The 13,880-nt window shown below is 36.3% G+C and overlaps 1 protein-coding gene across 2 annotated transcripts in view; it reads left to right on the forward strand.

Annotated features, from left to right (window-relative positions):
• Positions 1 to 13,021, forward strand: part of SLC39A12 (solute carrier family 39 member 12) — an 80,831-nt gene extending 67,810 nt beyond the window's left edge. For both annotated transcript variants that reach the window (XM_069548859.1, XM_069548857.1), the window contains one exon: positions 12,461 to 13,021. In XM_069548859.1, the coding sequence (XP_069404960.1) occupies positions 12,461 to 12,589 (129 nt within the window). In that variant the 3' untranslated portion in view covers positions 12,590 to 13,021. The remainder of the gene's footprint in view (positions 1 to 12,460) is intronic.
• Positions 13,022 to 13,880: the final 859 nt, after the last annotated feature.

Raw genomic sequence — 13,880 nt, forward strand, 5'->3', positions numbered from 1 at the left:
TTAAAATAGTACTTGTGTCAGTGGGAACACACCCCCCAATTTCAGGATATTGTTGCGCCAACATAGTGATTTGTGTTAAACTTACTAATTCTATTCCCGTGGGCTCTGTCCTCATGGCCTCATCGAATCCTAATCACCTCCTAAAGACTCCACCTCCTTATATCATCACATTCAGGGGTATGGTTTCAACATACGAATTTTGAGGAAACAAAAACATTTATAATATAATATTTATGCTCTAGGATGTTGAGATCTAAACATAACCCACAATTTAATGTTTCTCAATAAAAAGTAAATGTAATGACTCTTTAGTATTTGATAATTATTCCTATTGTATATTTTCTTACTTGTGATAATATTACAATGAATAAAGGAGATAGTGAAGGACAGGGAACCCTGATGTGCTGCGGTTCATGGAGTCACAAAGAATCAGACATGACTTAGTGACTCAGTAACAAAGAGCTAAAGAATTAATGCAAAGCTTTTAAAACCTTGGAGTGAGTGAGTGCATGTGTGTTTCTTGTGATAAAATATTAAATTTACCATTTTTAGGTGTACAGTTCAGTAGCATTAAGTATACTCATTGTTGTGCAACAACTACCATCCATCTCCAGAACATTTTTTTATCTTTTCAAACTGAAACTCCATACTCATTAAACAATAATATACCAACCCCCAGCTCCCGGTAACCATCATTCTACTTTCTTCTCTATGAATTTAACTATTACAGGTACCTCACATTTGTAGCTGCTGCTGCTGCTACTAAGTCACTTCAGTCGTGTCCGACTCTGTGCGACCCCATAGATGGCAGCCCACCAGGCTCCCCCATCCCTGGGATTCTCCACACAAGAACACTGGAGTGGGTTGCCATTTCCTTCTCCAATGCATGAAAGTGAAAAGTGAAAGTGAAGTCTGTCAGTTGTGTTTGACTCGTAGTGACCCCATGGACTGCAGCCTACCAGGCTCCTCCGTCCATGGGATTTTCCAGGCAAGAGCATTGGAGTGGGGTGCCATTGCCTTCTCCCACATTTGTAGAATCACACAGTATTTGTCCTTTTGTTACTGGCTTGTTTCACTTCATATAATAACTTGAAGGCTGATTCATGTCATAGTGTTTGTCAGAGCTTCCTTCCTATTTAACGCTGAATAATATTCTATTATATGTATATCAGATTTTGTTTATCCATTTATCTATAAGTGGATACTTGGCTTGCTTTCCTAAATTCTTATTGCTGCTAAGTCGCTTCAGTCATGTCCGACTCTGTGCGACCCCATAGATGGCAGCCCACCAGGCTCCTCCGTCCCTGGGATTCTCTAGGCAAGAACACTGGAGTGGGTTGCCATTTCCTTCTCCAATGCATAAAAGTGAAAAGTGAAAGTGAAGTCGCTCAGTCGTGTCTGACTCTTAGCAACCCCATGGACTGCAGCCCATCCATGAGATTTTCCAGTCAAGAGAACTAAAGTGGGGTGCCATTGCCTTCTCCAATTCTTATTGAGGACTGAATAATATATATTTGATCCTCAGGTGATTTTTTTCATTCACTAGAGCAATTTCCCTGGTGTTTTTGTAAAGTTTGTGACAGTGAATGTCCAATGCAATCTTGCTTACTCATCAAGGATAACATAGGTCATTTACAATTCATCTAAATTTACTGAATGCATGAGATGATTACTGTCATAAAGAGTCAGCCTATGTATGTTGTCAACAGTCTGGAAGAAAAGCAAAAAGTTTATGCGGTTGTGTCTGTGGTAGAACACTTACTAACACAAGTAAGTTGGCCAGCCAACACATGGGAGAAGAAAGACAGACAAAATTCAGTCCATATCTTTCTTGGGGTAGTGAAGGCCAAACAGTTTTTCTGCTTTACCAGATTCTCAGCACATTGTGATCTCATGGATTACAGGTTCAGAAAATTTTCTTGGAGACATAAAAAATTATACAGGCTAAGTGGTTAGGTTTTGTAAACACTGGATGAACTTTTGAGTGTCGTTAACTGTAATAAATCTATCTGCCTATTTAACAGGACTCCTACATGTCTCTTTGTTAATTATTTCTTAGACAACAGGTCATTGATGAATAATAATCAAATGACCCTTTAAAAGTCAAGAGAAAAACTAACTGAAAAATTAACATTGCTGTAAATATGTGGGTGAGTGAATATTCTAAAGTTAATTTTTTTCTCATGTGTTTGACAACGTATGACAGAATGTAGAAACAACATCTCTGTACTCCAGTGGCTCTTCATAGCAGTGATGATCATTTGGAAAAGGAAAAAGAAAATCTAGGTGTTCCAGTGTTATAAGAATACGGAAAATACTTGGGAAAAAATCTTCCTGTCCTGAATATAAATGAAACACTTTTATATGGCACTATCTATTTTGTCCTTAGCCACCAAACAATTCAGTAACTCAAAATCAGTTCAGTTCAGTCATTCAGTCATGTCTGACTCTTTGCGACCCCAAACAGCCTGCCGGGCCTCCCTGTCCATCACCAATTCCCAGAGTTTATTCAAACTCATGTCCATTGAGTCAGTGATGCCATCCAACCATCTCATCCTCTGTCGTCCCTTTCTCCTCCCACCTTCAATCTTTCCCAGCATCAGGGTCTTTTCAAATAAGTCAGCTCTTCACATCAGGTGGCCAAAGTATTGGAGTTTCAGCTTCAGCATCAGTCCTTCCGATGAATATTCAGGATCGATTTCCTTTAGGATGGACTGGTTTGATCTCCTTAAAGTCCAAGGGACTCTCAAGAGTCTTCTCTAACACCACAGTTCAAAAGCATCAATTCTTCAGTGCTCAGCTTTCTTTATAGTCCAGCTCTCATACCCATACACAACTACTGGAAAAACTATAGCTTTGACTAGATGAACCTTTGTTTGCAAAGTAATGTCTCTGCTTTTTAATATGCTTTCTAGGTTGGTCATAACTTTTCTCCCAAGGAGCAAGTGTCTTTTAATTTCATGGCTGCAGTCACCATCTGCAGTGATTTTGGAGCCAAAATAAAGTCTTTCACTGTTTGCACTCTTTCCCCATCTATTTGCCATGAAGTGATGGGATTGGATGCCATGATCTTCGTTTTCTGAATGTTGAGCTTTAAGCCAACTTTTTCACTCTCTTCTTTCACGTTCATCAAGAGGCTCTTTAGTTCTTCTTTGCTTTCTGCCATAAGAGTGGTGTCATCTGCTTATTTGAGATTATTGATATTTCTCCTGGCAATCTTGATTCCAGCTTGTGCTTTATCCAGCCCAGCATTTCTCATGATGTACTCTGCATATAAGTTAAATAAGCAGGGTGACAATATACAGCCTTGATGTACTCCTTTCCCGATTTGGAACCAGTCTGTTGTTCCATGTCCAGTTCTAACTGTTGCTTCCTGACCTGCATACAGATTTCTCAAGAGGCAGGTCAGGTGGTCTGGTATTCCCATCTCTTTAAGAATTTTCCAGAGTTTGTTGTGGTCCACACAGTCAAAGGCTTTTCAAGCAACTCAAAATATGCTTCATTTTTTCCTTATTCCCCTCCCTTTTTTTTTCTCCTTCCACTTGTAGAAAAATAGGAATGTTTAGGTGGAACAGAAGAAATATCATTAGATTTATAATCAATACCAAAGGATCCGTAATCATTATGATTTTTCTCCCAATAAGCCTATAGGCCAAGGTATGGGTGTTTCATTTATATCAGGCATAGATAATAAAAAAATTTTTGTCTGCTTTTTCTACAATGGTGACTATATCCATATGTCACTATATATGGCTATATCCATATGTCACATATACATCCATATGGAGCACTTAAAATATAATGTTTTTAATTAAAATGGATTTTGGATTTCAATTTTTAGGAATCCTAGGAAATGCATTTTTTTTAAATTAAAAATCTTTGTTTTAGAGCAGTTACAAGTTCTTGGCAAAATTGAGTAAAAAATAAAGAAAATTCCCACGTGACGTCTGACCTCCACACATGCATACCTTACCCCACTATGAACATTGCACACCACAGTTATGTTTGATGAAACTACACTGATAAATCATCATCACCCAAAGTCCATATTTACATGAGGGTTCATGTTTGTTGTTGTACATTCTATAGATTCTGACAAATGACATATATTCCTTCACTGTAGTTTCATACAGAATCGTTTTGATGCCCTAAAAATCCTTGGTGTGCATCCTCGGTGAATCCTGACAACCACTAATCTTTTTATTGTTTTCATAGTTTTAACTTTTCCAGAATGTCATATAGTTGAAATTATTATACTATGGTGCCTTTTCAGACTAGCTTCTTTCGCTTAGTAATAGGCATTTGCATTTTCCCCACATCTTGATAGCTCAAATTTTTAGCATTAAATAATATTCAGTTGTATGGATGTACCATAATTTACCTATCCATTTACCTAGTAAAGGATACCTTGGTTACTTCCAAGTTTTGGAAATTATGAGTAAAGCTGCTGTAAACTTCCATGTGCAAGTTTTTCTGTTAACATAGTTTTCCAGTGTTTTGGGGTGAATACCAAGGAGCACAATTTCTAGAGTGTTTAGTTTTGCAAAACATCTGCCAAATATTTTTGAAAGTGGTGGGATCATTTTGCATTCCCACCAGCAATGAATGAGAGTTCCTGTTGCTCCAGAGCCTTGCCAATACTTGCTGTTGGCAGTGTTTTGGATTTTGGCCATTCTAAGAGGTATGTAGTGATATCTCATGTATTTCACTGCCAGTGTAATCTGAGATTCCCTAAAGTCATAGGATGTTGAACATTTTTTCATGTGCTTATTTGCCATCCATATACCTTCTACCTTCTTTGGGGAAGTGTCTTTTCAGTTCTTTTACTCATTTAAAATATTGGGTTGTTTGTTTTCTTTTCATTGAATTAAGTTCTAAGAGTTCTTTGCATATTTTAAACAGTCTTTTATTAGGTGAGTCTTTTGCAAATATTTTCTCCCAGTCTCTGGCTTATCTTTTCATTCTCTTGATGTTATCTTTTGCAGACCAGAAATTTTAATTTTTTCTTTTTGGCCACACTATTGTGGCTTGCAGGATATCAGTTCCTGACCAGGGATTGAACCTGGGCCAAGGCAGTGAAAGCCTGGAATCCTAACAATTTGAGCACCAGGGAACTCAGAAGTTTTTAATTTTAATGACATTCAGCTTGTCAATCAGTTCTTTCATGTCTTTGATGTGGATCTAAAAATGAGTCACCATGCCCAAGGTCATCTGGGTTTTACCTGTATAGTTTTATAATTTCATGTTTTTCTTTGAAATCTGTGATTCATCTTAATTTTTATGAACATTTTATGTATAGATTCTTTTTTTTTTTTTGCTTGCGCATGTCCAATAGTTCCAACACCATTTATTGGGAAGACTATCTTTGTTTTATTACTTTTGCTCATCTGTCAAAGATCAGTTGACTGTATTTATGTAGGTCTATTTCTGGGAGCTCTACTCTGTTCCACTGATCCATTTATCTTTTCTTTTGCCAATACCACACTGTCTTAATTACTTTAGCTTTATTGTAAGTCTTAAAGCTGGGTAGTATCAAATTCTCCAACTCTATTCTTCTCCTTCAGTATTGTGTTGGACATTCTGTGTCGTCTGCCTCTCCATATAAGCTTTAGAATCAGATTGTCAATATCCACAAAATAAGTTGCTAGGGTTTTCATTTTGATAGGGATTGCATTCAATCTATAGATCAAGTTGCGGAGAACTGACATCTTGACAATATTGAATTTTCCTATCCATAAACATGGAATATCGCTCCATTTACTCTTTTTCCTTGACATCTTTGAGTTTTATCGTTTTTCTCAAATAGATGTTTTATATATTATGTTAGAGTTATATCTAAGTGTTTCATTTTGGGGTTCTAATATAAATGGTATTTTTAATTCAAAATCCACCTGTTCATTCCTGGTAAATAGAAAAGCAATTGACTTTTATATATTAACCTTGTATTCTGCAACCTTGACTTAAGCATTTATTAGTTCTGGAAGCTTTGTTGTTTTGGCTTTACAACATAGACAATCGTGTCAAGTACAAATAAACAGTTTTTTCTCTTTTTTCCCAATCTGTGTAACTTTTATTTCCTTTTCTTCTCTTAATGCATTTGCTAGGACTTCCAATATGATGTTGAAAAACAGAGGTGGAAGGGGATATCCTTGTTTTGTGTCTGATCTTATCAGGAAAGCTTTCAGTTTCTCACCACTGAGTATGATCTTAGCTGCAGGCTTTTTAAGATACTAATTATGAATTTGAGGAAGCTCCTCTCTATTCCTAATTTGCTGGGAGTTTTTATTTTATCATGAATAGGTGTTGGATTTTGTCAATGCTTTTTATGCATCTATAGATATGATCGTGTGATTTTTCTTTAGCCTGTTGATATTGGAATGTCAGTTCAGTTCAGTTGCTCAGTTGTATCCGACTCTTTGAAATCCCATGGACTGCAGCATGACAGGCTTCCCTGACCATCACCAACTCCCAGAGCTTGCTCAAACTCATGTCCATCGAGTTGGTGATGCCATTCAACCATCTCATCCTCTGTCATCCCCTTCTCCTCCCGCCTTCAATCTTTCCCAGCATCAGGGTCTTTTCAAATGAGGCAGTTCTTCACATCAGGTGACTGAACTATTGGGGTTTCAGCTTCAGCATCAGTCCTTTCAATGAATATTCAGGACTGATTTCCTTAGGATGGACTGGTTGGATCTCCTTGCAGTCCAAGGGACTCTCAAGAGTCTTCTCCAACACCACAGTTCAAAATCATCAGTTCTTTGGCACTCAGCTTTCTTTATGATCCAACTCTCATATCCATACATGACTACTGGAAAAACCATAGCTTTAACTAGACAGATACTGGAATGTAGATTACATTAATTGATTTTTTTGAATGTTAAACCAGCCTTGGATGCCTAGGATAAATCCCACTTTTCTGTGGCATATAATTTTTCTTATACATTGTTAGATTTGATTTGTTCATATTTTGTTGAGGATCTTTATATCTCTGTTCATGAGAAATATTGACCTATAGTTTTCTTGTCATATATGTCTGGTTTTTGGTATTAAGACAGTACTGATCTCTTAGAATGAATTAGAAATTATTTACTCAGCTTCTTTCTTTGGGAGAGACTATACAAAACTGACATAATTTCTTCATTAACTGTTTGATAGAATTCACCAGTGAACACATCTGGGTCTGGTGCTCTGGAAAATTATTAATTATTGATTCCATTTCTTTAATAAAAGAAATAGACCTATTCAGGTGGTCTATTTTTTTCTTGTGTTAGTTTTGGCAGATTGTGTCTTTCAGGGAATTTGTACAGTTCATCTAGGTTATCAAATTTGTGGGCATAATTATTCATAATATTCCTTTATTATCCATGGATTTTTTTTTAGTGATATCCCCTCTTTCAATTCTGATATTAGTAATTCTGATATTAGTAATTTGTGTCGTCTGTCTTTGCTTCTTAGTTAGCCTAGAAGAGACTTGTCTAGTTTATTGTTCTTTTCATAAAACCAACTTTTGTTTTGTTGATTTTTCTCTATTGATTTCCTATTTTCAATTTTATTGATTTCTGCTCTAGTTTTTATTATTTATTTTTTCCCCTTATTTGGAATTTAATTTGCTAGTTTTCTTCTAGTTTCCTGAATTGGGAGCTTAGATTATTGCTTTTATATATTTTCCCCCAATATATGCATTCAATCCTGTCGATTACCCTTTATTTACTGTGTTCACTGAATACCACTAGTTTTGATAAGTTGTATTTTCATTTTCATAAGTTGTCTCACATTCTTTCAAATCCTTCACCCTGAGAAGGTTAGAGTCACTATATCTCTTTCACTACAGTCATTTCTACTGAAGCACAGGCTCAAGTCGACATGAATGGGACATCGAACCCAACCCTGGCACTACTGACACTTGGCACTGGATAATTCTCTGTTGTGGGGGTTCTCCTGTGTGTTGTAGGATGTTTAGCAGCGTTCCTGGTTTCTATCCACTAGATGTCAGTTGTCCCTCTGCCCCTAGTCATGACAGCCAAGAATGTCTCCAGACCTTGTCAAATGTCCCCATGGGGGTTCTCTCCTCTGGTTGAGAACTACTAGATTCTTGTACCCAGCAAGAGAAAGGTCAAACATACAACATATGCAAGGGCTTTAGATTTATGGCAACAGAAAAGAGGCTGATGTATTTTTTCATGCCTCTATGGGAACATCCTAGACGTTCTGTTTGGATGTGCTTGAAATGGATATTTCTTTGTTTTAACTAACAAACTAGATAGAAGGAGGATTAAGATTATTGCAACCTGCTATCTCACACCCCAGCACAGAGCAGCGAAATAAAAGACAAAGTTGGATCCAAGACTGTTATCCTGGATGGATGGATTGCCTTAAATTATGTTACATATATTTATTTTTCCAGAATCTTTTCCCTTACAGGTTATTACAAAATATTAAGTAGAGTTCCATGTACTATTCAGTACGTCCTTGTTGATTATATATTTTATATGTGTAGTATGTATATGTTGATCCCAAACTCCTAATTTGTCCCCATGCTTCCTTTCCCCTTTAGTAACTATACATTTGTTTTCTATGTCTGAGTCTATTTCTGTTTTGTAAATAAGTTCATTTACACCATTTATTTTAGATTGTTTCTCTGGATTACTTTACTTCATGTGATAATTTCTAAGTCCATCCATGTTGCTACAAATGGCATTCCTTTCTTTTAAAAAATTAAAATAATTGGCTCTGTGATAACTTGCCATTCATTCAGCAGTACCTTCTAGCAGCTTGTTTTTCCTCAAGGTCTTTCAGGATGCTCTGGAGGAAGGTCTTATGTAACATCTACTTTGATTTACATCCTTTTTTAAATCACACCTTTACTTATATCTTTCCTTCTCTCCTATTTACTCCTCAAAATCCTGCAAGAGGTAAAATGATTAATGCCTTTCAGTTATGAGGAAACACTGGCTCAGGAAGGATGATGACTTATCCAAAGGCACATAGACATGATGTCAGAACCAGGACAAGAAGCCAGATCATCTCATTATTGTAGAGGATATACAAACACCTGCAAAGACCAGCTTTCTATCTGAAATTCACCTCTGTTATGGCCCAGTACATTTCTAAGTAGCTAGAAAAAAAATAAAAAATGCCAACACTAAGAAGTGCGATTAGTCACTGCATGTAATAAAAATATGTAGTAGAATACAAAGATATCACACTGCCTTTGTCATAAAAGATAGCATGTTACTGATTCTGTTTATAAGGCAGACAGTATGCACTAGAACAAAGCTGTAACAGACTAACTTTATAAGTCTATAGAAACAGACAAACAATGAAAATTTCAAATTTTAAAACTTTAAAGAGATTCTTACCCTGACATGGAAGCTTTGATCGTAATTTGAGTGGCCTGTCTGTACTTCCCATGTCCACATGGTTTGGTACGAAAACCTAGCTAAGCTTGCTTTTGAGACAGTACTTGGCACTCTTTTGGATTATTATGGATGACATATGAACCATAATATCTCTTGGGTACATACCAAAATACTAGCCAGTTCTACAGAAAGTCTTTCCAAAAGATACAAGCATAAAATGCTGAAGCTCAAACCACATCTGATTACATCATTTCACTTGCTCTGAATCTAGCCATATTTTTAATCATTTCAGTCAACAAACTTGAAGGGAAATAAAAGTCTATAGGAATTCATTTTTGAGAATACATATTGTGCTTTTTCTTTTTAAAAAACACCCAACAAGAGTTTAAATGTTACCATTTTCCCCTGGCTTTCAAAAGAGAAAAAGTCCCCTTTTCCTCCAGGGCAGTTAAACTGTTATTGAACAATTTTACAGATCCTGATTCATACCCTAAGACTAGAGGGGTGAAATGATGAATAGAATGTGTTAACACTGAAGTAAAAAGTAGAAAAAAAGAGAAATGATAGCAAAACAGCCTTGCCTTCTAGAGATAGTACTAGGAGAAATGTTCTTCAGACTTTTGCCAGATATTTGGAAATCCTGAAGCAGAAAGTAACTTCCTTTTTAACCTCCATGCTTGGCAAGTTCCCCGAGTCTGATCAGTGAATGTCAAGACATGACAGTCAAGTAGTTGTAATTTTCTGGAAAATAGTCTTTAAGATGCAACTCTTTAACATACCACTGGGGAGTTCTTTTTAAAAATTTCAATCAGGCATAGGAAAAAAATTCCCTGATATGCACGAAGCCCACATGTTGACTGTAATTGGTCTACAGATAATGGTTCCTACAAGTTCTATTAATTAACTGAGATGTAGTTATGATGGTCAACTGCCAATTAGGATTTCTGAACATTGTAGCAAGTGATAGTAAATAAATGTTTTAAACTTGATTCCATCCACATAATTGTATCCCTAGTCAAGTTGAAGCTTTAAAATGAATGCTCATGGAGAATGTTAAACACACCAGGAAGGCAAGTGGATAAATACTAATATCATGTACCATGCAGTAATTTTATTTGAGGGAGGACTTGACACAAAGGATAGTTTATGAAATATCCTCTGAAACTAAGATGGTGTCTTTCCTTCTTCTACACCTAAGGTTCACACTCCTGGGCCATTCTAAGTTCACACTTCTTTGTCTATTTCCATCTTTATTCTGAAAAATGGCTTCTTATTGGTGTCATTAAAGATCTGTTACTGGATATTGCAACATTTGCCTTCAATATGGTTTATAAATGTACATACCCCTGAATGGATGGCCAGTTATCACAGAGCAAATTGTTTTAATTGAAAAAGCAAGGAGTGCCATTTGCAGCAACATGCATGGACCTAGAGACTATCATAATAAGTGAAATAAGTCAGACAGAGAAAGACAAATAGCTTATGTTGCTATATGTATAAGCCTATATTGCTTATAAGTGAAACCTAGAGAAAATGATACAAATGAATTTATTTACAAAACAGAAAGAGACTAGACTCACAAACAGAGAAAACAAACTTACAGTTACCAAAGGGGAAAGGGTGTAGGGGAAGGCTAAATTAGGAGGTTGAGATTAAGATATACACACAGGACCTACTGTATAGTACACAGAACTCTACTTAATATTTTGTAGTAAACTTTAAGGGAAAAGAACCTGAAAAGAAATGTGACATATATGTATATTACATAATTTAAGGCTATCCATCCATCCATCTGTCCATTCATCCATCCATCCATTCAGGATAGCAGTTTGGATCCCACTTTGTCTTTTATTCCACGGCTCTGTGCTGGGGTGTGAGATAGCAGGATGCGATAATTTTAATCCTCCTTCCATCTATTTTGCCAATTTAAACACAGAAATATCCATCTCAAAGACACTGAAACAGAACATCCAGGATGCTCCCATACAGGTATGAAAAAAGACATCAATCTGTTTTTCATTGCTATAAATTTAAAGTGAAGTGAAGTGAATTGAAGTCACTCAGTCGTGTCCAACTCTTCGTGACCCCATGGACTGCAGCCTACCAGGCTCCTCCGTCCATGGGATTTTCCAGGCAAGAGTACTGGAGTGGGGTGCCATTACCTTCTCTAATAAATTTAAAGCCCTTGTATATTTTATATGTTTGACCTTTTTTTTGCTAGGTACGAATCCAGTAGTTCTCAACCAGAGGAGAGAACCCCCATGGGGACATTTGACAAGGTCTGGAGACATTCTTGGCTGTCATGACTAGGGGCAGAGGGACAACTGACATCTAGTGGATAGAAACCAGGGACACTGCTAAACATCCTACAACACACAGGAGAACCCCCACAACAGAGAATTATCCAGTGCCAAGTGTCAGTAGTGCCAGGGTTGGGTTCAGTGTCCGATCTCTGTTGACCTGAGGCTATGCTCCAATGGAAATGATTGTCATGAAAGAGATACAGTGATTCTGACCTTCTCAGGGTGAGGAATCAAAAGAACGTGAGATGAACAGATTGAGGAATGTTGAGTGAATGTTTCCCTCTAAATGGCATTACAGCATTTCACAAACATAAAACTGTTGCCATTTCTCTCTCTGAGAATAAAACCTAGCCTTAGGAAATGATGTCTTTATTGTTCCAAAGGTCAGGAAGATCTCAGTCATCATTTTGAAAAGAAACAAATATATGCTTTATAATAGCCAGTGCATTTAGCAATTTCATAAACCCAACAGGACCATCAAAAAGAATTCATCTATTATATATTTCACATTTAAACATTTTCCAAAAATAAAAATAGGAATTAGATTTGCTTTCAGTTGATAACTGTCATTTTAAGATTTCTGGCATTGCTAGAATCCTTGTCACTACATTCAAATGGCTCAATTTATCTGACGTTTTAGAATTTTGGTGAGAGTGGGTATTAAACATTTTGTAACCGTTTGGGGAATTGGAAAGGTTATTAAGTTCTGAATAACAGAGTCTCTCATGTTTTCCCACCAAACTTTTCCCAGCAGTGAATATATCTGGATCTTATTCTGGTTTTTTATTCTTTTTTTAGCTTCCTGAAATGACTCATGTTCAAACACAGCGACCCTGGTTGATGTTTCTCCTGCAAAACTTTGGACTGACCCTAGGTTGGCTTTCTCTCTTCCTCTTGGCTATATATGAACAAAATATAAAAATATAAGTTTATAGTCTCAAAATCCTTCAAAAATCAATTTTCTGGCCTCACTTCTTTTATTATATTCTATAATGATTTATAAATTAAATATTTTTATCTTAGGTGAAATGTGTCTTTATTAACTTATTAATTTAATAATGTAATTTTGTTTCTGTAGTGTATAAATTGAATTTTCGTTTTAAGTTTGCAACACCATGATAGAACTCATACCTTTTTAGTAATTGGTAAGCTGTAAATTAATTCTACTAAACTTTCAAAAAGAATTGTTTCCCTAGTAAAGATGTTTGTTTGTAGTATTTGAAATGGACAGATGTCTGTTGGGATACAATGTGTTTCAACTTCTTTGATATCAATAATATATTTTTTGTGTATGTGAAATTACAAACCATAAGCAAACTAAATTCCAAACAAATGTAATAAAGTCCAGTTTTAATGTGATGGTTTGTATTACCTTTTGTTACCAGATGTCAGATTCTGTATCAACACTATATATATATATATATATATATATATATATATATATATATATATATATATATATATATAGAGTTCATTAAGAGCATGACCCACTGACTCAGAAATGCTCATAAAAAAGCAAACTTGGGAAGTTTATTTTTTTATTCATTTATTTATTTGACTGCACCAGTTGCAATATGTGGGATCTAGCCTGACCAGGGATTGAACCCAGGCCCCCTGCATTGGGAGTACAGTGTATTAGCTACTGGACCACCAGGGAAGTCCCAAAACCTGGGACGTTTAAAGGCTATTGTGTCAACACTCTTCTTTATAATCACCAAAGGAAATCTGGTCCAGGTAAAGAAAACTGGAAAAAACAGATGAAGTTCAAAAATTAGTAAGGCTGGAGATTACTGTGTAAACTCTCGTGGATTTAACAGAGTATATTTATGAGAATAATAGTACTGACATGCAAAACATGTTCTATTCTTTCTGAGAAAATATAGAACCCTAAACATTATTTCAGTAGGTACATCATGAAATATACAAGCAGCATTACTGATAGCCTAGTAAAACTGAGCCACCAGGGAAGCCCTCTAGCAAAATTATTAAACTTGAAAATAATTCTCGTTTTAGTCATTTTTCTTAGAAAATAGATGCTTCACTTTTTTTTTTAAAGAGGTGTCTTGACAAGGGGGGGGGAGCCCATTTTACTGCCAAAATGAATCGTGTCACTCTCCTGCTGCTGCTAAGTCTCTTCACTGTGTCCGACTCTGTGCGACCCCATAGACGGCAGCCCACCAGGCTCCCCCGTCCCTGGGATTCTCCAGGCAAGAACACT

Source organism: Ovis canadensis, chromosome 13 (assembly GCF_042477335.2).
Source record: "Ovis canadensis isolate MfBH-ARS-UI-01 breed Bighorn chromosome 13, ARS-UI_OviCan_v2, whole genome shotgun sequence".
In the NCBI taxonomy this organism is placed as follows: Eukaryota; Metazoa; Chordata; class Mammalia; order Artiodactyla; family Bovidae; genus Ovis; species Ovis canadensis.